The sequence below is a fragment of the Grampus griseus genome, assembly GCF_964374135.1.
Source record: "Grampus griseus genome assembly, chromosome: 14".
Taxonomy (NCBI): domain Eukaryota; kingdom Metazoa; phylum Chordata; class Mammalia; order Artiodactyla; family Delphinidae; genus Grampus; species Grampus griseus.
The window spans coordinates 36,493,597-36,520,303 of record NC_139008.1 but is presented as its reverse complement, the minus strand read 5'-3'; the positions used below and the strand labels follow the sequence as shown (position 1 = coordinate 36,520,303).

The 26,707-nt window shown below is 44.3% G+C and overlaps 1 protein-coding gene across 4 annotated transcripts; it reads left to right on the top strand.

Annotated features, from left to right (window-relative positions):
• The first annotated feature begins 12,123 nt into the window (after positions 1–12,123).
• ZNF75A (zinc finger protein 75A) lies at positions 12,124–25,902 on the top strand. Of its 4 annotated transcripts, none has more exons than XM_082669930.1 (7): positions 12,124–12,375; positions 14,465–14,593; positions 16,403–16,598; positions 17,663–17,754; positions 18,040–18,166; positions 21,196–21,306; positions 21,485–25,902. In XM_082669930.1, the coding sequence occupies exons 2-7, from the start codon at positions 14,573–14,575 to the stop codon at positions 22,081–22,083; spliced, it is 1,146 nt and encodes a 381-aa protein (XP_082526056.1). In that variant the 5' UTR covers positions 12,124–12,375; positions 14,465–14,572; the 3' UTR covers positions 22,084–25,902. The 4 variants fall into 4 exon arrangements, with proteins under 4 accessions (XP_082526056.1, XP_082526059.1, XP_082526057.1 ...); XM_082669933.1 differs by having other exon boundaries at positions 14,465–14,597; XM_082669931.1 differs by lacking the exon at positions 12,124–12,375 and adding an exon at positions 12,425–12,625.
• Positions 25,903–26,707: the final 805 nt, after the last annotated feature.

The following is a 26,707-nucleotide window of genomic DNA, read 5'->3' as shown; positions in this document are numbered from 1 at the left end:
AAACCTATGGGATGCAGCAAAAGCAGTTCTAAGAGGGAAGTTTATAGCAATACAATCTCCTACTTTAAGAAACAAGAAGAATCTCAAACAGTCTAACCGTACACCTAAAGGAACTAGAGAAAGAAAAACAAACAAAACCCAAAGTTAGTAGAAGGAAAGAAAGATCAGAGCAGAAATAAATGAAATAGAAACAAAGAAAATAATAGCAAAGATCAATAAAACTAAAAGCTGGTTCCCTGGTGGTCCAGTGGTTAGGATTCTGTGCTCTCACTGCCGAGGGCCTGGGTTTGATCCCTGGTTGGGAAACTAAGATCCTACAAGCCACCAAGAAAACAAAACAGAAAATCAACCAAACAAAGCACATTGAGATACCATTTATCTCCCCTAGCATGGCTATAATAAAAAAGATAATAACACGTGTTATCAAGGATGTGGAGAAATTAGAACCATCATACACTGCTGATGGGAATTTAAATTGTTCAGTCACTGTAGAATACACTCTGTCAGTAACTGCAAAATTTAAACATTACCATTTGGCCCAACAATTCCACTGCTAAGTATATACCCAAGAGAATAGAAATCTTGTGTCCACAAAAAACCTTACATATGAATGTACATAGCAGGCTTATTCACAATAGCCCCAAAGTAGAAAGAACCCAGATGTCCATCAACTGTTATATGGATGAATAAAAAGTGGTATATCCATACAATGGAATATTATTAGCTATAACAAATGAAATTCTGATATATGCTACAACATGGATGAATGTTGAAACATGCTAAGTGAAAGGAGTTAGACATAAAAGTCACATGTTGTGTGAAATATCCAGAACAGACAAATCTATAGAGACAAAGTGGATTAGTGTTTTCCGGGACTGGAAGCGTCAGGGGGTGGAGGTTGACTGTTAAAGATACAGAGTTTCTTTTGGGGTGATGAAAATGTTCTGGAATTATATACTGATGATGATATGTAAATATACTAATAAACCACTGAATTAAACACTTTAAAAAGGTGAGTTTTATTATATGTGTCTTATATTGCAATTTAAAAATTGGCAGGGACCTAGCAGGTATTTTATTGTGGTTTTTTGTTTTGTTTGTTTGTTTTTTTGTTGTTTTCTATTGTGGTTTTGATTTGCATTTCCCCAATTACAAGTAGGCTTCCAGGGACTTCCATGGTGACACAGTCGTTAAGAACCCGCCAATGCAGGGGACACGGGTTCCAACCTTGGACGGGGAAGATCCCACATGCCGCAGAGTAACGAAGCCCGTGCACCGCAACTACTGAGCCTGTGCTCTAGAGCCTGCGAGCCACAACTACTGAGCCCACGTGACACAACTACCAAAGCCTACGCGCCTAGAACCCATGCTCCACAAAAATAGAAGCCACCGCAATGAGAAGCCCGTGCACGGGAACGAAGAGTAACCCCTGCTTGCTGCAACTAGAGAAAGCCCGCGGGCGGCAACGAAGACTCAGTGCAGCCAAAAATAAAATATAAATAGATAATAAAATTAAGAAAAAAAACAAGTAGGCTTGCAGGTAACTAATAGTAGCAGGTGGGACAGGGAAGAAGACTGTGGACAAGAAAAAATGAAAGATTACGTAAAAGCTTTGAGAAGGAGTAAACTAATTTAGGAAGACTTTTGTGGAGGCAGGGGTTAGGTGGCAGAGTGGAGAACCAGTAATACAGGAAAAAAAATGTATAAAGATAGGAAAGGCTCGAGAAAAACTTAGTATTGGGGTTCCAGCTCTGGGTAAGTTGTAATAAGCATGCTTCACCTTTTCTCTCACATAGAAAACAAGTCTAAAACCTGGATAGAATGCATGGAGCAGCTATTTGAGAACTTCAAAGCGTCAATAGCAGCAGGTGATTTGGAGAACAACAGTAGAATTCAAAGTGCCACTGAACTGATGCTGAGTTTATATAGGATTTTTAAAAAATTAATTTTTGTCTGCATTGGGCCTTTGTTGCTGCACGTGGGCTTTTCTCTAGTTGCGTCGAATGGGGGCTACTCTTTTTTGTAGTGTGTGGGCTTCTCATTGCAGTGACTTCTGTTGCGGAGTACAGGCTCTAGGTGCGCAGGCTTCAGTAGTTGTGGCACACGGGCTTAGTAGTTGTGGCTCGCATAATGGTGAGTTTACAAGTTATATTCTCTGATATTCCTTTACCAACTTAGCACAACTAGAAACCTGGAAGTGAGCACTGTAGCGAAGATGGAGACAAAGTACAACATTTATTTATGACAAAAATTCTAAGAAAACTAGGAGTAGAATGGAACTTCTTCAACCGGTAAAAGAGCACCTGTTCTTTTAAGTTAATTTATTTATTTTTATTTTGGTTGCACTGTGTGGCTTGTGGGATCTCAGTTCCCTGACCAGGTATTGAACCCAGGCCACGGCAGTGAAAACACCAAATCCTAATCACTAGTTCACCAGGGAACTCCGAAAGAGTATCTATATTTTAAAAACCTATAGTCCATATCACATTTAATTGCAAAGACTGAATGCTTTCCCTCTGAGATAAGGAACAAAACAAGAATACCCACTTCTGCCACTCCTGTTTAGCATTGTACTGTAAGGCTTGGCTAGTCCAATAATGAAAGAAAAGGAAATACAAAACATCCAGATTTGAAAGGAAAAACAAAACTGTCTACTCAGATGACATGATTTTTATTGTGGAAAATCCTAAGATGCTACCAAAGTTTCTAGAATAAGTAAATTTAGTAAGATCACAGGATACAAAGTAAGCAAATAAAACAAATTCCATTTCTATACACTGGAAACAATATAATTTACAATAGCTTCAAAAAATGAAATATTTAGTTATAAATCTAACAAAACATGTACAGGATATGTATGCTGAGAACTATAAACCACTGGTGAAATAAGTCCTAAGTAAATGGGAAGACATACCATGTTCATAGTTTGGAAAGACTCAACATAGTAAAGATATCAATTCCCCAGACTGATCAATAGATTTAATGCAATGTGGAAAGATAAACGAATTCAAAGAGCCTAAATAGTTTTGAAAAATAAGAAAGAAGTTTAAAGGAATTACAACACTTGATTATAAGACTTTCTCTAAAGCTACATTAATCAAGAGTGTGGTCTTGGGGACTTCCCTGGTGTTCTAGTGGCTAAGACTCCACGCTCCCAATGCAGGGGGCCTGGGTTCGATCCCTGGTCAGGAAACTATATCCTGCATGCCTCAGTGAGGATCACATGGCAACGAAAGTCCTGTGTGCCACAACTAAGACCCTGTGCAACCAAATAAATAAATAAATATTTTTTTCAAAAAAAGAGTGTGGTCTTGATAAAAGGATAGACCCACAGATCAATGGCATAGAATAAAAAGTCCAGAAGTAGACCACATAAATACAGCAAGTTAATTTTCATATGCAATTTTTTTTTTTTTTTTTTGGCTGCACTGCCCTGCTTGCAGGATCGTAGTTCCCCAAGCATGCATTGAACCTGGGCCCCGGCAGTGAAAGCACAGAGTCCTAACCATTGGACCACCAGGGAATTCCCATCATATGCAATTTATAAACAATTATATAAAATAAAATTACATAAAATAAAATTAACCATTTTAAAGTGAACAATTGAGTAACACTGAGTACATTCACAATGTTGTACACGTCTATCTAGTTCCAAAATATTTTCATCACACCCCTCCCGATAAACCCTATATCCATTAGGCAGTTACTCCCCATTTCCATTTCCCCACAGTGCCTGGAAAATTACAAACCTGCTTTTTTCCCCTCTGGATTTATCTATTCTGAATATTTAATATAAATGGTATCATACATTTATTATTGGGCCTGAATTTCTTTCACTAGCATAATGCTTTTGAAGTTCATTCACATTATAGCATGTATCAATCAGCACTTCATTCCTTTTTTGGCTGAATAATATTCAATAGTATTGATTTATTACAATTTGTTTATCCATTCATCTGTTGATAGACATCTAAGTTGTTTGTAGTTTTTGGGTATTGTGATAGTTCCTCTGTAAACATACATGTACAAGTATTTTCTGGGGTACCTGTTTCCAGCTCTATTGTGTTTATACCCAGAAGTGGAACTGTAGGGTCATGTGGTAATCCTATGTTTAATTTTTGAGGAACAGTCAAACCTTTCTATAGTTGCTGAACTGTTTTACATTCCCACCAGCCTTGTACAGGGTATCCAATAACTCTACATCCTTGACAACACTTGCTATTTTCTGTTTTATTATTATTATTTTTGCCATCTAAATGAGTGTGAAGTGGTATTTTATTGTGGTTTTGATTAGCATTTTCCCAGTGACTAATGATGTTGAGCATCTTTTCAGATTCTTCTTGGCCATTTCTCTTCTTTGGAGAAATGCCTATTCAAGTCTTTTGGCCATTTCAAAATTGGGTTGTTTGTCTTTTTGATTTTGAGTTGTAGGAATTCTTTATATATTCTGGATATTAAACCCTTATCCTATGTATGATTTGTAAGTATTCTCCACCCTTTTACACATTTTCTTTTCACTTTTCTGATAATGTCCTTTGATACACAAAATGTTTACATTTTGGTGATGTCCAATTTATCTATTTTTTTCTTTTGTTGATTTTTGCTTTTGGTGTCATATATAAAAAGCCATTATCGGACTTCTCTGGTGGTGCAGTGGTTAAGAATCTGTCTGCCAATGCCAGGGACATGCGTTCAAGCCCCAGTCTGGGAAGATCCCACATGCCACGGAGCAACTAAGCCCGTGCGCCACAACTACTTAGCCTGTGCTCTAGAGCCCGCAAGCCACAACTGTTGAGCCCACGTACCACAACTACTGAAGCCCACGTTCCTAGAGCCCGTGCTCCGCAACAAGAGAAGCCACTACAATGAGAAGCCCGTGCACCGCAACGAAGAGTGGCCCCCACTCACCACAACTAGAGAAAGCCTGTGCACAGCAGTGAAGACCCAACACAGCCAAAATTGAAATAATAAATTTTAAAAAAGACATTATCAAATCCAATTTTATTAAGATTTTCTCATATATTTTCTTTGGAAATTTTATAGTTTTAGCTCTTATATTTAGGTCCTGGATCCATTTTCATGATATATTTTTTGGCCTTGCCACACAGCATGTGGGATCTTAGTTCCCCAAACAGGGATTGAACCCGTGCCCCGTGCAGTGGAAGCACAGAGCCTTTACCCACTGAACCTCCAAAGAAGTCTCTCATGAATTTTTGTGTTTGGCGTGAGGTAGGGGTCCAACTTGTTTCTTTTGCATATGGCTATCCACTTGTGCCAGCACCATTTGTTGAGACTATTCTTTCCTGCTTGGAATGTTCTTGTAGCCCATATTGAAAATTGTTTGGCCATAGATATATTGGTTTATTTTTGGAGTTTTAATTCTATTCTGTTTGTCTGTATATCTGTCCTTATGTCAGTGCCACATTATCTTTATTACTATAGATTTGTATTATTTTTTGTAATTGGGTAGTGTTTCTCCTCAAACTTTGTTCTCTTTTTCAAGACTGTTTTGGTTAATCAACGTCCCTTGCAATCCCATATTAATTTATATTGTAAAAGATTATTGAAATTTTGATATGGATTGCATTGAATCTGTAGATCACTTTGGGAGAATTGCAATATTAACAATGTTAAGTCTTCCAATCCTTGAACACGAGGTGTCTTTCCTTTTATATATGTCTTCTTTAATTTATTTTAACAATGTTTTATAGTTTTCAACGTACAAATCTTTCATTCCCTTGGTTAAATTTGTACCCAGGTACTTTATTCTTTTGGATGCTGTTGTAAATGGAATATTTTTCTTTATTTCTCTTTCATATTATTCATTGCTGCTGTACAGAAACACAACTGATTTTCTATATTGATCTTGTCCTGCAACTTACTGAATTTGTTTATTATCTTTTGTAGTTTTTATATGAATTGTTTTTTGTTTTGTTTTGTTTTTTTGCCCCACAGCGCAGCATGCAGGATCTTAGTTCCCCCACCAGGGATCACACCCCGACCCTTGACAGTGAGAGTGTGGAGACCTAACCAGTGCATTGCCAGGGAAGTGCCTGGGGTTTTCTATATGTAGGATCATGTCATCTCTGAATAGAGGAAGATTTATTTCTTCCTTTCCTATTTGAAGGCCTTTTATTCTTTTTCTTGTCTACGTACTCTCTATAGAACCTCCAGTATCAGTGATAACACTGAGCAGTTTTCTCTAAGCACTGGCACATACATTGTCTATCTTGAGCCTTACATTGTTCCTGCCAGCTATTATATTTATTTTATAGATGATGTAACGAAGTACTAGAGAGATCCACTGCCTACCACAGCTGACTATCTGCAGAGTAAACCAGGGTGCTCAAGTCTCTAGAGTCCTAGTGTTATGACCATTCTAAGGTATATGACCGTTCTTGCTGCCTCCCTTTTTAGAGGGCAGGTTAACTGGATGGCTACATTGACAGGAAAGAGAGAGAGGAACATAGCAGAGTCTGATTGTGGGAAGAAGCAAAGGAAGAGCAGTGCTTCGTTGACAGTGCTTCGACAGCAGAGTAGCACTGCTGTCGTTGTCACATCTACAAACAGGGTATGAGCCCAGATGGTGCTGGTGCACAGACCCTTCGAAAAAAGAGAAGCTGAAGCGCCTGTCAAGCAGAACAGCAGTAACCAATAGGAGGCATCAACAAACGCCCAGATCTAAGGCCCCCTGCTCTCGAGCCACTTCAGTGGTCCAGGTTATGACGCAAGGAGGATCCCGTCTTCTCATTGGGGAACACTGCTGTCGATTAGCGGAGGGCGGAACCATGGCGGGGAGGGTTGTCCTGTAGCTCACCGCCTCTGTGTCCGGCGACGCTGTTTTCCGGCTTAGCCCTTGCGCATGCGTCAGGCCTTCTGGAAGTCCCGGCTCGCCCCGCGGCAGCTTCCGGCCGCACGCGCTGGAAAAGACAGCCTGGCGGGTGAGTGGTGTGTTTGAGATAGGGTTTTCCCGGGGGGCGGGCCCTAACTCCGCGGCCCCGCCCTCTTCTCTGAGGTTCTTGTTTTGTCCTGGGTCCCGTGACGGGAAGTCTCTCAGTGGCTGTGAGCCGGGACATCCTTCTTTTGTTTGGAGATGTGTAGGGGCGATGTACCTGGTGTTCGGGGCCTGTCGCCCTTCACCCTGTCCGCTCAGTGTCCCCGTGAAGTGTGCTTTCAAAGGCCCTGAGCCTCTTACCTTTGTGTTTTACACGAATAAAACACTGGTTCACGGAGAGCTTATAGCGTCCTTGTGAGCCCTTGTGCTGGGCGGTGGGGACACGAAGACAGCTCAGACATGCTCCTTGCGCTCATAGAGAGCTCCCAAACTGTGGAGTAGATAAACCCGCAGAAACAAGTTCTGGTGTTAGTTGGGGTAATGTAACTGAGCAAGGGCTGTGTGCCTGCGGCGCAGAAAGCCAAACGCCGATAGCAGGTATTTGCAGTGTAACGGGCGGCGAGGCGCGTGAGGCCTTAGAGGCCCCGCTCCACCAATGGTCAGCGCCGCAGTGGTCCCCGCGGTGGCAGTCTCCCTAGGTCGCAGTCCCGGGGATGTGGCCGACGTTTGCGCTCTCGCCCCCTTCCGGAGCATTCGTGGCGCCAGGCCTGGCAGAGTGGTGCCAGAGGAGGGGGACTTAAGGGGAAGGCTGCGGCAGAGTCAGGTGCGTGCACACGTTGCAGCTTCTGGCTTTGGGCGAGTCTCGGGTATCTTTGGCCGGGCAGGAGCACTGACAGGTAGACCTGCAGGCTGGGGAGATGGCGACGCTCTGACTGTGAATTAGGGTGACCCTCCACTGGCATGAAAGGCCACTTGAAGATGCTGTAGCTGGAACCTGTGACCTGACCCACATGGACATTAAGAACAAAGGATTGACACCAAGAAGTTGACAACTAACCACGCCCTTCCCTCACCTTTCTTGTTAAAGGGCTTTGCTGAAAGCCTTTGAGGAGTTGGAGGTTTCTCAAGGCATGAGTCACCCGTCTCCTTGCATGACCCTGCAGTAAACCTTTCTCTGCTCCAAACTCCGACATTTTTGAATTGTTTGGCCTCACTAACACTTTACAAATCCCATAAGCAAAGCTAAATCATTACCCCTCATTTTACTTGTTCAAGGTCCCAAGGATCAACTTTTGCTCTCTTAAGTCTAGGCCCTGGCTAATAGGAGAGGGTCCCTGTGCGGGCCGGTTACCCTGCTGGGGAGCATTCATCCAGCACCCAGCCTGTGTCCTCCCGCCAATGCCCAGGCCCAGCTGAAGAGGCAGATCTCAGTTGGTGGCGCCCTCCAGGCCAGGTCCCCAGACCCTACCCAGCCATCATCACTGAGGGAGCAAGGCACCCAGGACCTAGCTGGCCCTCAGGCTCCTCAGGCCCTGCAAAGAGGGGTCAGGTCCTGTGGACTGCAACCCAGGGAGAGTGCCACCACCGGGACTACCATGATGCTGACCATTAGTATAGCAAGGCCACTAACAGCCTTGCACTAATGGCTGTGCTCCCACCCCGCCCCACCCCTATTACAAACTGAGGTCAGAGGGTACAAGAAAGGTAATAAAAATTTTGGGTAGAGTGATTAATCATAAACTCAATAGGGAAACTCAGTTTTAGGGGGACTCATTTTCAGTAAGAGAAGGCACTCTGAGAGAGAGTTAAAGACGGGACTGAGGACTTCAAAGTGTTAGGAGCTTCCAAGAAGGTGATAGTGGTGGTGTTACCAGTCCTCATTCTCTGGGTTTCTTGCCTTCTCTGATGGTGCACTCCTTGAAATTTTTTCCTTATTTCCACATGTCTAATTTCTAAACAAAGTTGCCCTTTCTCCCTTGATTGGAAGGAGTGCAAACTGGTACCGCTAGTGTTCAGTTTCTATGGAAAGGATGAATCAGGCCTTGGGAAAAGGCACTAAGGCTGGAAGGCACAGATCCTGTTCCAGGATGTGGGACCAGTTCACCTGTGCTGGTTTGTAGACTGTGTATAGGAGAGTGTGCAACAAGGCTGGAGGGGTAGGTTGGGCCTTGAATGCTAGGGAGAGCCTTGCGAGTTAGGAGATCTTGGCTTATTTCAGTGGCATTAGGAAGTCTTAAAGGCTTTTGAGCAATTAGATTATTAGAAAGTCAAGAAGTCCAGATCTGCTCTGTACAAAGACCAGGTGAACAGATGGGAGACTCATCTACCAGTCTGGCCTAATGATATGTGCCTAGACCAGGTGTTCTCAATCGGGGCCGATTGCCGCCCAAATACATTTGACAAAGTCTGGAGTCAGTCTTGTCAGGACTGGTGGGTGCTCCTGACATCTAGTGGGTGGAGGCCAGGGGTACAGCTAAACATCCTACAGTGTATAGGATACCCACTCACGCACACAGACAACAAAGACCTGTCCGGCCCCAAATGTCAATAGTTCTGAAGTTCAGAAATCCCACTCTAGAGCTACAGGAGTGGAACGAAGGGGAGACAGATCTCAGAGACATCTAAGCTAGAGACCAGTCTTCATCTCCTTTCATACTGTTTATAATGCTTAAGTACTGGACACCCAGGCAATTAATGAGGTCTGAAGACCCCAGTCTTCCTTGTCTTTTTTCACCCATTCATTTGCCAAATATTTATTTTAGGACCAGACACTTCTCGAGGAGCTGTGTTTCAACAATAAAACAAATTACCTGCTCTCCAAGAACCTTACATTTTTGTGGGGATGACAGACATTAAACAAATTAATATATGTTAAGTAGTGAGATATGCTTGAAATTCCTGTAAGATGGAGCTTCTCTTACACCACCCCAGACCATTTACTCTGCACCTTCTAAGTGGGAAGCACTGGGCCAGATGCTATACAAATAGCATTTCTAATCTTTTTCTCTTTGCTGCATGGTATGTATTGTTATGCTCAGATGAGAAAAAGAGGCTAAGAGAGGTTGAATATTTTGCCTCACATCAGTTAGTGTGGAGTTCAGCTGGGACTGGAAACTGGATCCACCTGATGGTCGAAGTCTGTGCAATTTCCATTAGGTAACAGGTAACAACTTCCATTTCCTGTCTCATATACCAGCTTGATTATCCCCACATTGTAGGGATTGAATTTTGGGCCAAAGATCAGCCTCAGTTCGATTTGAATTCCCCTTTATTGCTCACATTCTCTCAGGTGGCTGATTCTGACCTCTCAGAGAGGCTGGCAACTTGGAGATCTCCCACCAGCTCTTCAGACTCTCCCATTATCAGCAACTGCTGAGCCTCACTCACAAGCTTTCAGCCAGCTCTGGGAGCTCTGCTCATGATCATTGCAGCCCAAGCTGCATTCAAGTATAGGATCCTGGAGCTGAAGCAATTCCTGATCATTCTGCACAGGGAGATCCAAGCCTGGGTGAGGGCGCATCATCCAGGAAGCATTGAGAAGGCAGTGACCTTGGTGCAGCATTTAGAGTGAGAACCCAGGAGACGAAGGCAATGATGAGAAGGGGAGTATGGAAAGAGAATGGAAATCAGATTGGAGAGGGCCTGGATAAGGGGACAGGCAGTTGAAACAAGGTGGAGAAACTTGATTTAATTACTGCTTCTTAAGTACATGTTTGTTTTTCTCATTGGTGTCCATGGCAACTTTTAAGAAAACATTTTCTTTCCCCACTGAAGGAAGGAGGGTGGGTAGAGAGTTTTCAGTAGGTCTTGTCTGCCAAGAATAAAGGAAGGGAGGTATTTTTCCCTGTAGAACACAAGATTTCTCCTCTGCATGTTGTAAGTACCTGAGCCAGTTCTGTAAACAAGAATTTTCTGTTTTTTTAATTGAAGTTGATTTACAATGTTGTGCCCATCTGTGCTGCACAGCAAAGTGACTCAGTTATACACATATATACATTCTTTTTTTTAAACATTCTTTTCCATTATGGTTTATTATAGGATATTGAATATTGTTCCCTGTGCTATACAGTAGGACCTTGTTACTTAATTCATCTTATATATAATAGTTTATATCTGCTAATTCCAAACTCCCAGTCCTTCCCTCCCCCACCCTGCTTCCCCTTGGCACCCACAAGCCTGTTCTCTATGTCTGTGAGTATGTTTCTGTTTTGTAGATAAGTTCATTTATGCCGTATTTTAGATTCTACATATAAGTGATATTATATAGTATTTATCTTTGTCTGACTTCACTTAGTATGATAATGTCTGGTTGTATCCATGTTATTTCATTCTTTTTTATGGTTGAGTAGTATTCCATTGTATATATATAGCACATCTTTATCCATTCATCTGTTGATGGACATTTAGGTTGTTTACATGTGTTGGCTATTGTGAATAGTGCTGCTATGAACAGAGGGGTGCATGTATCTTTTTGAATTATAGTTTTGTCTAGGTATATGTGCAGGAGTGGGATTGCTGGACCATATAGTAATTCTATTTTTAGTTTTCTGAGGAACCTCCACACTGTTTTCCATAGTGGCCGCACCAACTTACATTCCCACCAACAGTGTAGGAGGGTTCTTTTTTCTCCACACTCTCTCCAGTATTTGTTATTTGTAGACTTTTTAATGATGCCCATTCTGACGGTGTGAAGTAGTTTTGATTTGCATTTGCATTTCTCTAATTTCTCTAATTAGTGAGAATCTTTTGGTTGTTGACACGCCTGTTGTAAGACAGAGGGATTGCCGTGCTCAGCCAGCTGTAGGAACTTTGGTTGCATGTGAGTGTCTGGGTCACACCTATCACAAGCCAGATTAGTTAGACGAAACTGCCTTTGTGAAAATTATAAACGGTACCTCATTTAAAATGGAATCAGAGCTCAAAGGGGTTGATCTCACGCCCAACCACTAGACATCAATTGCATTAACAACAGGTTACTACTTTACTACCCACCAGGAGGAAGATTTTCTCCTGACCTAGCAACAGGTGAGCCAATGAGAGACTGTCAAAATTCAGCCAATGACAAGCCACTACACTCCCATTTTGCTCCAGTGGATTCTTGGGTTACAACAGTCGCTCCGAACTCCTCAGGTCTCCTGTGTACAAGAACCATGTTCTGCAGACTTGCTTATGGTTGCCAGGGTTTGCATATTCCAAATAGCAACTCTTTATTGTCCCCAAATTAACTCATTTTGCTGATAAAATAACTGGCTATTTTATTGTTTTAAGTCAACACCAGGTACCGGAAGAGGTTGTGAGAAGCGGCGGGAGGACAGCTCGGGCACTGGCAGGGGCGGGGACGTCACGCGGTGGGACTCCGGGTTACCAGTCGCCACCCACTCACAACGACGAAGGAAGTAATGGCCGCGAGAGGACAGCCACCGTGCAGGGCCCTGAGGCTCCGCGGGCCTGAGACTCCGTGACATCAACTCTCGCCGCCTGGTAAACGCCAGTTCGCGGCGGTAAAGACACATTGACCTGCGAGGAGCCTCTCTCCGGAGGTACGTCACTTCCCCTTCCGGTTGGATAGAGTGAGGGGTGGGGGTGGGTAAGCCCGCGGCGGAGGAACTGCTCCGGGCGGGCCGTCCGGGCCAGGCGAACCTAAGTGGTTCCGGGCCTGAGCCTCGGAACCCACCTCTGAGTGGCGCGGGGCGGGGAGCTGTCCTCCTTAGAGCGGTGGCCGGACCGGCGGCGACTTGCGGTAGAGCCCCGGGAGGAGGGAGCGGCCTCCACGAAGCCAAGCCATCCGAGGTAACCTAGAAGCGGCTTCCGCTTCGGCGCAGGCTCCGGAGCCCCCGAGAGACGCCGGCCGCTGCAAGGCAGCCAGGGGTATTTCCGAGCCGGGCGGCTGGACTGTCTGGGGCGAGGCCCGCCGTCAGGCTCGTGAGGCCGCTCTCTACAACGTTTGTGCGGGTGGCGCCCGGGGCCGCGCTGCGGGAGTCCATTCGGACACTGCCCGCAGGCACAGTGCTCGCGGGCGCGCCCGGGCGGTCGTGTCCACTTTCCCGCCTCCGCCGGCGTTTCCTTTACCGGTTGATGTTACTGTGGGAGAAACGGGTGGTCCAGCCTCAGAGAGATCAGCTTCCTCTGATGCGAAAGCCTGGGAAGTGTCCCTGCTCCTCAGAGCCAGGTGGGCATCGGGAGCCGGCCGTTTGTGAACACCGTGGCTTCCTGGGCAGAATTTCGGTGCCCTTTCCGCTGGATCAACTCAGGGAAAGTGAGGCTCACGAGGCACTCCTCCTCAGCCTCGCTTAGAGGTCTAAATGAGCCCTGGAGAAATGTAGCAGCTGAATGTAATCATCACCAACTAACATGCTGTCCTTTTTCCCAACTGACATTTGGATACACATTTTGTGAACAAGGATCAGCTGTAATTTTTCCTAAGTCAAGTAATGAAAATTAAAAATTCAGGTATAAATCTTCTGCATGGTGCTCTTTATATCTTACAAAGAAATGCCAAGATGAATGTAGAGCAACTAGTTACTTAATTGGGGGATGCTTTTGAGAAGAGTAAGGCTCCATTTTTCTGAATTACTGTTCTTCCACTCTGGTCTCATTGTTCCAGCTCTTCTGCCAGTTTTCATACAATGCAAAGGAGCACCTCAAATGGTCCAGGAAGTGAAGTCTTTCATCTTCCCAAAAGAGCAAAGGTCATAGAAGTTGTACCCTCTTACTGAAGACAGACTAGGACGATATGTTGAAATTTAAGAGAAACTCAGAATATTCTCCTGATCTTTCCTTTACACGGAGAGGATGGCATAGGAAGTGCATCAATTAAATCTTTGGATAATCCCCAAACTCCTTGGAGCCAGTGGGTACTAGTTTTTTCACCCACCAACCTCTCCTGATTTAATTAATTAATTTATTTTAAAAAATTATTTATTTATTTATTGGCTGTGTTGGGTCTTCGTTTCTGTGTGAGGGCTTTCTCTAGTTGGGGTGAGCGGGGGCCATTCTTCATCGTGGTGTGCGGGCCCCTCACTGTCGTGGCCTCTCTTTGTTTTTTTTTTTTTGCGGTATGCGGGCCTCTCACTGTGGTGGCCTCTCCCGTTGCGGAGCATAGGCTCTGGACGCACAGGCTCAGCGGCCATGGCTCATGGGCCCAGCTGCTCCGCGGCATGTGGGATCTTCCCAGACCGGGACACAAACCCGTGTCCCCTGCATCGGCAGGCGGACTCTCAACCACTGCACCACCAGGGAAGTCCTGCCGTGGCCTCTCTTGTTGCGGAGCACAGGCTCCAGACACGCAGGCTCAGTAATTGTGGCTCACGGGCCGAATTGCTCTGCGGCCTGTGGGATCTTCCCAGACCAGGGCTCGAACCCGTGTCCCCTGCATTGGCAGGCAGATTCTCAACCACTGCGCCACCAGGGAAGCCCTATTTTTTTTTTTTAAGGCAAAGGAATTTATTTACATTTGTCTTCAATAAGTCGTGCTGTATTCCGTTGAATAATAGAAAGAAAAGGAGAGAAACAAGGGCTTGGCAGTTGATTTTTAAAGTTCATTTTTCTCTTATAATAAGTAACAAGTAGTAAAGTTCGTGTGACTTTTTTATTGACATGCACTTTTTTTTTCTCACTTTAATGCCTTAGAAAGAAGAACCTTCTGTTGGTTTTGTTCCAGATCAGACTGGGCCTCAGTTGTCAAAGATGGTGCTGGTGGTGTGTCCAACACAGGAGCCAAATTGTTCCTAGATCAGAATGATGACAGTAGATCTGAAGGTGGGTAAGTACTTGAACCCTCAGATCAGGACTCTGTGGGAGACCAAGGGACCTGTGACAGAGAGCTCCAGTCAGCATAAGAAATATGCCCCCCAAATGGACAGTCTCAGTCCCAAGAGGTTTCACCAGCACTTCTAGAGCTTCCTCTGTCATGATGCAGCTGGACCCAGGGAGGCTGTTGACAAGCTTCAGAAATTAAGCCCATGGTGGCTGAGGCCAGAGATTCAGTCAGAAGTGCAGATCTTGGAACTTGTGGTCCTAGAGTAGTTCCTGACCATTCTGCCCAGGGACACCCAGACTTGCATAAAGGAGCACCATCTACAGAGCATTGAGGAGGCTGTGGTCCTGGTAGAACACTTACAGAGGGAATCTGGTCAAATGAGGAATGGGGTGAGAAGAAAGATTCTTCATGTGTGCAGTAAAACAGGGTGAAGGTGGATGTATTGGGGGCAGTTAATTGGGAAATAAGATGAATTAAGTCTCAGTTCTGTTGTTCCTTTAGGACATGTAAAGCAGGACGTGAAAGCACAGACTCACAGCCATAGTCAGTCCACAGGTTTCAGAGTTCCTGGCAGACTTCCCTGGCCTTAGGGAGAGTTGCTTTTTGCCCTCTTTGGAGCCAGGGTGTGTTGAGGGTAATGAGCCTAGTCTGGCTTGGCAAAGGAGATGAGCCTCAAGTTCTTAGAAACAAACAAAAGGCAATAAGGAGTTGGAGAGGAAGGGACAGATCCAAAAAGCAGTAATTCTCAGAGACCAAAGGAGAGTGAAGATAGGAAAGAGAAGGAGAAACCAAACAACTAGAGGAAGACTGCCCAGGAAGAGAAAAAGTAGAAAGAAAACAGGGAAAGAAAGATTTGGAAATCCCAACAGAGTAGCTGAGAGAAGAAAGAGCGTGAGGGATAGTGTCCTCTGTACCGTAGACAAGGGCCTCCACTGCCCTCCCTCAGTGGTTGTTCCTTGGCTGTGCTGTGAGCGGGAATCCAGGGCATGCCCTTGGGCAGGTGGCAGCATACCAGCTGGCTTCACAGGCCTACTGAGAATACCGGGAGGGCACACGTTTTGTGTCAAAATCATTTGGGGATAGGTTGGAGCCTTGACTCTTTCCTCCCACTTTTTTCTCCATTTCATCCCAGTCCTCTGTGGGACTCTTCCCTGGCCATGTGGAAAATCTGGTTGACAGGACAACTTTTTTTTTTTTTTTTTTTTGGCGTACACGGGCCTCTCACTGTTGTGGCCTCTCCAGTTGTGGAGCACAGGCTCTGGACATGCAGGCTCAGCGGCCATGGCTCACAGGCCCAGCCGCTCCGCAGCATGTGGGATCTTCCCGGACCGGGGCACGAACCCATGTCCCCTGCATCAGCAGGCGGACTCTCAACCACTGCGCCACCAGGGAAGCCCGACAGGACAACTTTTAAATTCAATTCCTTAATCTTTTGAGAGAGTTAGAGGACAGGAAACCACTAAGGCAAGAATCTAAGTTGGGAGAGAAAGTCTGTCAAGGCAGCATGAGAACAGGTGGCCTGTGCAGCCGTGTTAGTGGTCTGAGCTGGGCTGGATGCAGAGGGTGGGGGCTGCTGTCTTGGAGGGCTGACAGTAACCACACCTTTTTTCCTCTTCTGCCAATTTTCCTATATTTTGTGTATAGTTCTTGTGGGAAATTGGTGGTCCCGTATCTCTCTTAAGTCTTTGTGACATTTCCTTTAGTGTCTCCTTCTTCCCACAGTTTGCACTCTGCTTTTTCCTCCCTCTCCCACCAACTCCCAAATGAAAAGTAAGTTCCATGGTAACAAGGATGGGCATTATTTCTAGGTTGCAGACCATGAGCTGGGAAAGGAGGCAGTGCTCTTGGGAGAGACAGCAGAGGCCCTAGGCTTCAAGCTGAAGCCAGCAGAGGCCCAGCAAGTGGGCATGTCCCAGGATGAAGAATTTTGGAATACACACCAGAGTCTACAAGAGCTGCTGATCAGGAATACCCACAAAGAAACTGAGCCCGTATGTGAGCGGGGTAAGGAGCTTCACGTTACTTGCCTTCTCCTGGGAGCTGGGATAGTAATTTGTTAAGCCAGAATGTTGTTACCATTTTCTTTCTTGCCCTGTGGATCTACTAATGTAGCCACGTTAGCAATTAGGATGCCCCACAGATTATGGTAGAGCAGACCAGGTGTGGTTGAAGGTGGGGGTTGGCCTAAGATTCAGAAATCTCCAAACCACAGAACCCTGGTAATAACATCAGGAATTCTGTTTTTAGAAAAGCAGAGAGGGTCAGTCTCACCTCATGCTGAAAATATGGAAGGAATTGGGATCAGAATGGGTGGTTAGTGGCAGAATGTGAACACTATTTGTACCAGAAAAAAAGTAATAAATGATAAAAAAAGAAAAAAACTACATCTCTTACTGTACACTGGATTCCCTGAGTATTTTGTTTTCAATTTATGTCACGAGAAGGTAATAAAAATTTTTTTTGTTTCATTAATTTGCTCATGAAAACTAGGGAACCTGTTTTAGAGGCTGGTAGTTCCATGGTTTTCATTTATAATGAGAGAGGCATTTCTGAACACACACACTTTTTTTTTTAATAAATAAATTTATGTATTTATTTATTTTTGGCTGTGTTGGGTCTTCGTTGCTGCACGTGGGCTTTCTCTAGTTGCGGTGAGCGAGGTGGTGTGTGGGCTTCTCATTGAGATGGCTTCTCATTGTGGTGGCTTCCTTGTGGTGCGTGGGCTTCTCATTGTGGTGGCTTTTCTTGTTGCAGAGCATGGGCTCTGGGTGCGCGGGCTTCAGTAGTTGTGGCTCTTGGGCTCTAGAGCACAGGCTCAGTATCTGGGGTGCACGGGCTTAGTTGCTCCATTGCATGTAGGATCTTCCTGGACCAGGGCTTGAACCCATGTCCCCTGCATTGGCAGGCGGATTCTTAACCACTGCGCCACCAGGGAAGTCCAGCACACGTACTTGTAAAGGTATCTCATCAATACTAAAAAAATCGGGGTCTTCTGTATTTTAGAAAAGAGCCTACCACGTTCAGAAACAGAAGCGAGAGAAATTACCTCTGCTATCTTTCACCCACAGCGGTGCCTGCTCACCGGATCCTAGCCTTTCCTGAACAGACAAACACCAAAGACTGGCCAGTGGCACCTGAGCTCATCTTGCCTGAGTCCCAGGTGAGCTGTGCTTTCCAGCTTCTTAGGGCTGCCTCTCCCTGCTGCCCTTGACCTACACTGCCCAGCACGTGCTTAGAGGCGTGTTAACCCAGATGATCCTGCTGGGGAACTGGACACCTCCCAGACTGTTTGCTGATCCCTTGCCTCTTCCATTTCTGCCTCCTTACTTTAAAAAGTATCATGTGCTGTTCCTTTAGTTCCTGGCCTAACATACAAATCATGGGTCAGATGGTTGGGCTGCTTTTGAAGTGGCAAATACTTAGCTAAAGCGTATTCTCTTTTTAGAGCTTGTTGACATTTGAAGAAGTGGCCATATATTTTTCCCAGGAAGAATGGGAGTTACTGGATCCTACTCAGAAGGCCCTCTACAATGATGTAATGCAAGAAAACTATGAGACTGTCATCTCTGTAGGTAAAGATTCTCCCCTTCCCTTCATTGAATCTTTTTTTTTTAAATTTTTTTAATTTATCTTTTTGGCTGTGTTGGGTCTTCGTTGCTGCACGCGGGCTTTCTCTAGTTGCGGCGAGCAGGGGCTACTCTTTGTTGTGGTGCATGGGCTTCTCATTGCAGTGGCTTCTCATTGCAGAGCACAGGCTCTAGGCACGTGGGCTTCAGCAATTGTGGCTCGTGGGCTCTAGAGTGCAGGCTTAGTAGTTGTGGCACATGGGCTTAGTTGCTCCGCGGCATGTGGGATCTTCCCGGACCAGGGCTCAAACTTGTGTCCCCTGCACTGGCAGGCGGATTCTTAACCACTGCGCCACCAGGGAAGTCCTGAATCTTTTTTTTAAAAAATTATTTATTTGGCTGCGTCAGACCTTAGTTGTGGCATGCGAGATCTTCGATGTGGCATGCGAGATGTTTCGTTGCGGCACGTGGGCTTCTCTCTAGTTGTGGCACACAGGCTCTAGAGCGCGTGGGCTCTGTAGTTGTGGTGCGGGCTTCATTGCCCCGTGGCATGTGGGATTTTAGTTCCCTGACCAGGGGTTGAACCCCCGTCTGCTGCATTGGAAGGTGGATTCTTGACTACTAAACCACCAGGGAAGTTCTTTGCCCTTCCCTTTGCATAGGAGTTGAGTAATCTGTCATATTCTTGGCTTTCTCTGTGAGATAGTCTCTTTTCCAGTTGCTTTTTTTTTTTTCTTTTTTATATACACAGATATATTTACCAGTTGCTTTTTGATTCTCAGATAGTGGTTCGGCAGGGAAAAGGTGTAACCAGTTTACCTGGGAGCTTTTGCCAAGTTCACATGCTCATTCCTTATCCAGAATTTTTGTTCCGTTCCCTCCAAATTTGCTTTGCTCTTCTCTTTCCTGTCTCCCTAAAGGACACTACCATTCACCCAGTATTTCAGGCCAGAAAACCTATGGATCATTCTTTACTGTGATCTTGCCATCCTACCCCACTACTAGGTCATCGCTAATCAGCTTGGCTCCACCCTCACAGTGTAGCTTGAATCAGATCATGTCTCAGCCTCTTGTGCTGTTACCATCCTTGTCTCAGCCACAAGGTTCACTCAATGCTTTCTAACTGCCACCACTCCTGCCCTCCCACAATCAGTTTTCCACACAGCAGCCAGAGTCTTTTAAAAACCTAATCATGGGGGGCTTCCCTGGTGGCGCAGTGGTTAAGAATCCGCCTGCCAATGCAGGGGACACGAGTTTGAGCCCTGCTCCAGGAAGTTCCCACATGCTGCAGAGCAACTCAGCCCGTGCGCCACAACTACTGAGCCTGTGTACCACAACTACTGAAGCGCACTCGTCTAGAGTCTGTGCTCTGCAACAAGGGAAGACATAACAATGAGAAGCCCACACACTGCAACAAAGAGTAGCCCCCACTTGCTCACTGCAACTAGAGAAAGCCCGCGTACAGCAACGAATACCCAACACAGCCAAAAATAAATAAATAAAATAAAGGTATTTAAAAAAAAAAAAAACAAAAAAAACACCCCTAATCACGGGGAATTCTCTGGTGGTCCAGTGGTTAGGACTCTGCACTTTCAGTGTGAAGGGTGTAGGTTCAATCCCTGGTTGGGGAAGTAAGATCCTGGAAGCTGCAGGGTGTGGCCAAAAAAACCAAACCTAATCAGATGATGACATTTTCTGCTTAAAAACCTTACGATAACTTCTCATCACATTCAATATAAGAACCAAATTCCTTACCAAGGCTTCCTCCACGATCTGGCCCCATCTCATCTCCCTGCTGTCGTCTCCTGCCACTCGTGCCCTTGCTCTGGCCTCTTTATTCACACTGCTCATCTTGTTGTTTCATGGGCTTGGTGTGCTCATTTCTTTCTCCTTCCCTGTGCCTGGCACACTTTTCTGCCATATGACAAAACTCTCAGTTTAGGGTTCTGCTCAAAATATCACTTTTTTTCCTTTTTTTTAAATATATATTTATGTGGCTGTGCAGGGTCTTAGTTTGGCACTCTGGATCTTTAGTTGCAGCATGCGGGATTTTTAGTTGCAGCATGCGAACTCTTAGTTGCAGCATCTTAGCTCCCCAACCACGGATCGAACCCGGACCCACTGCATTGGGAGCATGGGTCTTAACCACTGGACCACCAAGGAAGTCCTTCAAATATCACTAAGAGAAGCTTTTCACATAGCCTTATTTAAAATACTTTCACAGAAGCAGAATCTTAAGTGTTCTCTCACCCTGCTCTAGTTTTCTTCAAAACGTTTATCACTTCCTGATATTTTATTTGCGTGTTTATTGACATTAGACTGTCTCACTCTGCGCTAGAAGATAAGCTCTCTGAGATCAAGGGGCTTGGCTTATTCACCACTGTATCCCTAGCACATAGAGGGTGCCTGGTGCACCATAGCCACTCAGCACATATGTATTGAATGACTGAGTGATGAATGCTTTCCATACTTGGCAATATGATTTAAAGAAAGTCCACTAAGTAATTCTGGTCTGTTTCCTCCACCTGGATGTGAACCAGTGAGCTATAGGAGTAGTAGAAATCTTTCCTGGTCCAGTGTCTGGTACCTGAGAACTCAATTGAAACTTGCTATAATATAACAGGAATCACTTGTATTTATGATACGCAGCCCACTGACCTTCACATTGACTCCCCTAGACCTGGCCTTATCCAGTATGAGTCTTCCTAAAGAGGTAATAGGACCAGCCTGTATTTCCTGTAGCCTCTGGAGTTTGGTTACAGCTTAGTTGAATATGGAGTATTGGTTTCAGAAGATGGGGAACATGCAATGAATTCACATACCCTTTTCATAGATCTAGCTTAGATTTATTTCCCAGTCTTTACATACCCACTCACAAATGCAGTATAGTGTAAACTTAATATTGGATATGAGACACTCCATTTAACCATTCAGGATAAGAAACTGTTAAAGTATCTTTTGCACTTCCTGAAGTAGTCTGGAATTAGTGAACCATTGTTAGTTCCAGTCACTGACTTCAGTTTTTTATTTCACAGCATTATTTGTGCTCCCCAAAACTAAAGTGATCTGCTGCTTAGAGCAAGGGGAAGAGCCATGGGTTCAAGGACCCCCAATATTCAAAGACAGTCCCGAAGAGCTGTTTTCAGGTAAATATACCATGGGAAGAGGAGAAATGTGCCTTGGTAGGAACCTTTACAAGGGCTTAACATTTTAAGATTCTACTTCCCTATTTTTTTAAAATCAGTGAATATTGCGTTTTTTTCTATTCCCATGGTTTTCTTGCTCTGACATACAGTTGGCTGATTCTTATGTTTATTCCAACAGAGATAAAGATGAAAAATGACACTGAAAATCATCAACCTATATGTTTTTCTGACTTAGAAATACAAGCACCAGGAGACATAGTATCAAAAAAAGCCAGTGTGAATGTTCATCAGAAAACAATGGGCAAAGAAAATCATGGTGATACGCATAGGGTGGGGAAATGGCACCAAGATTTTCCAGTGAAGGAAGGAATTAAATTTTCAAACTGGTGGGAAGAAGAGCTGCTGAAACTTATCGAGCTTCATGAGAAAGAACGTGCAGGAGAGAAGCCTTTTAAATGTCAGGAATGTGGGAAAAGCTTCAGAGTTAGTTCTGACCTTATTAAGCACCAAAGAATTCACACTGAAGAGAAACCGTATAAATGTGAACAGTGTGATAAGAGGTTTAGATGGAGGTCAGATCTCAATAAGCACTTAACAACACACCAAGGAGTAAAGCCATATAAATGCTCATGGTGTGGGAAAAGCTTCAGTCAAAATTCACATCTCCACACACACCAAAGAACTCACACTGGAGAGAAGCCCTTTACATGTCATCAATGTGGAAAAAAATTCAGTCAAAATTCCCACCTTATTAAACACCGGAGAACCCACCTGTAGCACATGCAGGAGAATCTTCAATAAGTGCTCAAGACTTTGACACCAGTGAAGGAAAGCTTGTTCAGTGTCCTCAGCCTACAGACATATACCAAGCAGCGCTTGACCCTAAAGTTTATGAAAAAATGCAAAATTAAGAAGCATGAAGAATTTTTCACCAGTGGAAAATTTGGAGATGTAAACGTCATGTTTCACAGAAAGAAATCAGGGTTGACTGTGGAGGGGAAACGTTAATAGTTGTACTACTTACTGTTTTTACTTAGAACTTTTACTGAATTCTTTAGCAAAAATAGTGTTCTAAGAATATTCTGAGTAAGGGAAAAAGCTGCTTTGGGATTGTACCTGGCAAAATAGCAAGATCAGCTTCAAAATAGCAGATGCAGTCATGAATCATCAGTCTTCTTTGGTCACAGAATGACCTCCCCAGCCACTCTTAAGCACATATGATAGAAACATTTGTAGCATGGTCTTCCAAAACAAAAAGCAGTAATATACATGTTTCATTGCATACCATTGTCTTCCAGTTAGCAGACTTACGAATTTCAGTAGTCTCATGAGGTAGAAATGAATTCTAATATAAAGTTTTCCAAGAACCAAATTGGATTTTCTTACTCTGTTTTGTCATTGGACAGTGTTCACAAAGTTGACCTGGTTCTGAGTTCCTTCTTGAACATTTTAGCAACTATATCTCTTTAGTCCTGTTAGCACAGTTTTTACTGTGATGAAGTCATTTACTTCACTGTTAGAGAATCTGCCAGGTGAACTAATAATGCACTATCATTGCCTCTCATTTGTGGTGTTGGAAAAAAGAATATCTAATGAGATCATGTGGACATGGGTTGGAATTTTTAGCCATTTGGTATGTTTTAGATGAAAAGAAGAATTTTCTGCAATTAACTGGACTCCTTACCTCACAATGCCAATAGGATAAAACAGCCATAAACATGAGCACTTTTCTGAAGCTCATGGAAATTAATGGGAATTCAGGATCAACTTCTTAGGTTTTTGTCTGTTTGTATTTTAACTTGGCTTTTGTTTGTTACTAAGAACAACAAGAAAGTTATGTTTGTCTGGGAACTGGAGTGTATGCAGTAGGGAGGATTCTGTGGGTCACTGGGAATGGTGCTCTGGGAATTCAGTGAGCAGGAGACCAAGTTCCCAAAAGGAAAGGTTTGGGAACTGATGTTGAGTGGCAGGCAAGGCTAGGTGAACCTGCATCTGCCTTGGTTGACTTACACTGTAAACTGTTAAACAGGCAGGGTCTTCCAGTTTCTGTTTTCTCCAGCATAGCATAGAATGCCAAAAATCTATGGGCTGTGGATTTTCTTATAACACCTACAGCAGTGATTCAGATGTGTTCCTGTTAGAGCTTTCAGGTAGTATTAGGAAAGAGGTTAAATGATCTCTTACAAATCTCTTATAAAAAGGGAAGTTAGGTTCAAAGAGATCCAGAGGCTTGTTAAGACCCCATAGCTAGTGGGTCTGTTGGCTGTCACTTAGCTGCATCAGTCAGGCCTGAGGGCAGGATGAACAGGACTGATCTGTATGTTGTCCCTGCCCAGCCAGCCTGGATGACATTGTATTGTATCTATTTCTATTTCTAGCTTGTAACACATTCCTGTTTCTTGATTGGTTACTGAAACACTCTTAAATCTCCAGTTTCCATATGAAATAGAGATAACACTCAACTCAGGGTTTTTCTGGGGATTAGAGGGATTGATGAAGGAAAAACACCTATCAGCCTGGGAAATAGCAGGGTCTCAGTCAGTGTGCGTGTCCTTCCCTTTCCCCTGGTCCCCAGTGGTATGTTGGGTGGACTGACTACATTAAAGGAGCAGATGCATTTGTGGCTGTTGCAGCTCCTTCCAGGAGCTGAGCACTCGTGGTGGTGGTTTGCTTGGTTGATTTGGTCCTTGGCTTCAGTGCCTAATGGTGTAAGTCACCTGAGGTTTTTCTGCGGCTGTCAGCAGGATTTCATTTTCTTCTCTTTAAGATAACTGTACCAGTATACCAGTGTGCTTATTTTTTAAGCTCGGCCAGCTCTGCAGCTCTGGTCTGCATAGATCTTACCCAACAGTCTCAGCCTTACACCCCTGGGACTCTGTTTTTTCTCCCAAGATATACATGTGGATTTCTTGCTGACACTGCATTCATTCATTCAATTTGATGAGGGCCTATTATGTACCCAGGTAGTCTTTTAAACTAAGGATATAGTAGTGGACAAGGAGACAAAATGCATATCCTCATGGAGCTTGTATCCTAGTGAACAGTAAGAAGGGAGTGGTTAGACTTTTTTCTCCTTGCAGTTAGCATCCTGAGATAGTTTTGAGCAATGGGTGTGAGCAAAAGTTTCCCTTCTCGGCTGTAGCATTTGTTTGTTGCTGCAGGACTCTCTAGTGGTGTCTTTTCCTGCCTCAGTCATATAAGCACATAGGAGTCACAAGATCAGAACAGTCTGGAATGCCGAGCCCCCCACATTGGGGAGGGGTATCTGTTCTGGAGAGTCCCCCAGACCTATAATGGACTGTAGGAATGAGAAATAAACTTTTGTTGTGTTAAGTCAATGGGATGTTGGTGCTATGTGTTTCTGCAGCATAACCTGGCCTGTCAGTAAGACCGTCTTCTGCTAGAGCTCAGGAAACTTCTTTGTCATTCCACCTGGTCTTTGGTCCTTGGAAGAGATCTAGTTTCCTCTAGATGCTCCACTGAGCTGGTGTAACACTGATGGGAACACTTAGGAGCTTATAAGACTATAGGTGATGGGAAAGACAGACTGCTTGCTTGCTTACCAGGGACAAATCCTGTAGAGGTCAGTTGTTGAAGTGGATGAGGCAACCATCTGTCTCTCTCTCTGGCCTTATTCCATTTCGTTGTCTTTGTCTGCCCTCTGTTCCACTGCTCCACAGCCCTACATGCACAGGAAGGGCTTCTGTTGATCAGTGGGCTAGGGAGAGGTTAGGGGTTCCTTTCCATTCTAAGTGAGTGCAGTAGACTTCAAGGAATGGTTTGGTAAATAGCTCTGTTGTACCTTCTTTGAATTGTGCCTTAGAAAATGGGAAGGAGATCACCAAGTTTTCCCAGATTGTTGTAAAGAGGAAGGTGGCTTCTTTTCCTGGACTGAAAGGTAACAGTTGGGAAGAAGCTTGGACAGGAAAACAGGAGCAGGGCACTCCAGCTGGGGAATGAGAAACTTCCAGTGGGAAAGTTCTAACTTGGCCACTAATCAGCACAGTGTTTTACTACTACGTATGTTTTGGAATTTGGGTTGGATGTATTCAGGTTGGAAGAAGGCATTCTATACCTCATCACAGCGATGAGAGCCGATTAGTAAAACAACAAGGTAAAACTAAAACTGTGAGGCTTCGTTTAAAAAATCAGACACAACCCTAGGTTCAGCCTCAAACAGTGTTAAAGTTCTCACTAATATGACCTGCAAAATCAGATGATTTCTAGGACAAACCAGAAGGTGCTTCGTTTTTGTGTGTCCAGTTAACAGCCTTATAGTGGCTCCAAGGTTGGTTCTGAGAATTGGATCACTGACCTAGCCTCGTCCCCAAATCCTCGACCCCTTCTCTGCATGGGTCCCAGTGGACACGGTCCTGAGACCATTGTATACCCAGAGTTCTCGCCATTAAGCTGACTGTAACCTCAAGCTCATCTTGAGAATCTCAACTATCTTTTAACTGGAGGGGAAGTACAGGAGGAGAGCTTGGATAAAACAAACTGCTAGGGTTTCGATCAGCTTTTGAAACAGAACTGTTTAATTGTGCTGGAGATTTTTAGAGGAAGAATGCTAAGCAGCCTTTTCTATCCAGCTGCACAGTTGGGATAATAAAAAGCTTTGAACACCATAAAGGATTTTCCAGACATTCGTTGAACCACTCCACAGACAAGTGTTTACCGAGCATCTTGTGCATTTCCTGGCTCCTTCCCACTCATGTGTAATGGATCAAGGCTGCCCATTACTTTTCTCTCAGGAGCTTTCCCTCTAGTGCTTACAGTGGATTATTTGCTGAAGGCCTCACGTTCTTTCTGTGGGTTATCTCCTGTACAGTCTCTGAAGTGCCCTGAGTAGGAAGTGCTGAAGCTTTACCCACATTCTCTTCCTAGGGTTCTTTCCAAACAAGTACAGAAGCAATTTGTTGCTGAATCTATTCCACACTTGTCACTTTTATAGTTTCTTCCTTGTGTGGGTTCAATGGAGAGCAAGGCTGGAGCACTGTTTAAAGCATCTACCGAACCCAATGTATGTGTAGGGTTTGTGTATGAATTCTCCAGTGGACAAGGGTACTGGGCTGTACTGAAGTTCTTTCTGCAGTCAAGCGTCTATAAGGCTTTCCTTCTGTATAAATCATCCATATCTGATAATGCCTGCACTTCACTCAAAGCAGTTCTCCCATCTGGCTCTTGTGAGAGGAATTATGCAAGCAAGCTCTTGTCTTTCACTCAGTTTCAGACTTAGGAAAACTATCAGAATTGCTTTTCATTTCCACCACAGTAGGATTATGAATCTTGAATTGCACAGATCTAAGCACTAATACAAAAATAAGGTTTATAGTATTTGAATACCCTGAACCTTCAAGGAAAAACTTGGTAAGAAATCTTTCTGTTGAATGTTTTTAACCAA

What these genes read in the sequence shown, in the direction of transcription:
- ZNF75A (XM_082669930.1), top strand. Translation starts at nt 14,573, where the DNA reads ATGATGACAGTAGATCTGAAG. An exon ending in TGAGCCCGTATGTGAGCGGG is followed by an intron (nt 16,599 to 17,662) that starts GTAAGGAGCTTC and finishes TTTCACCCACAG; the next exon opens with CGGTGCCTGCTCACCGGATC. An exon ending in TCATCTTGCCTGAGTCCCAG is followed by an intron (nt 17,755 to 18,039) that starts GTGAGCTGTGCT and finishes TTCTCTTTTTAG; the next exon opens with AGCTTGTTGACATTTGAAGA.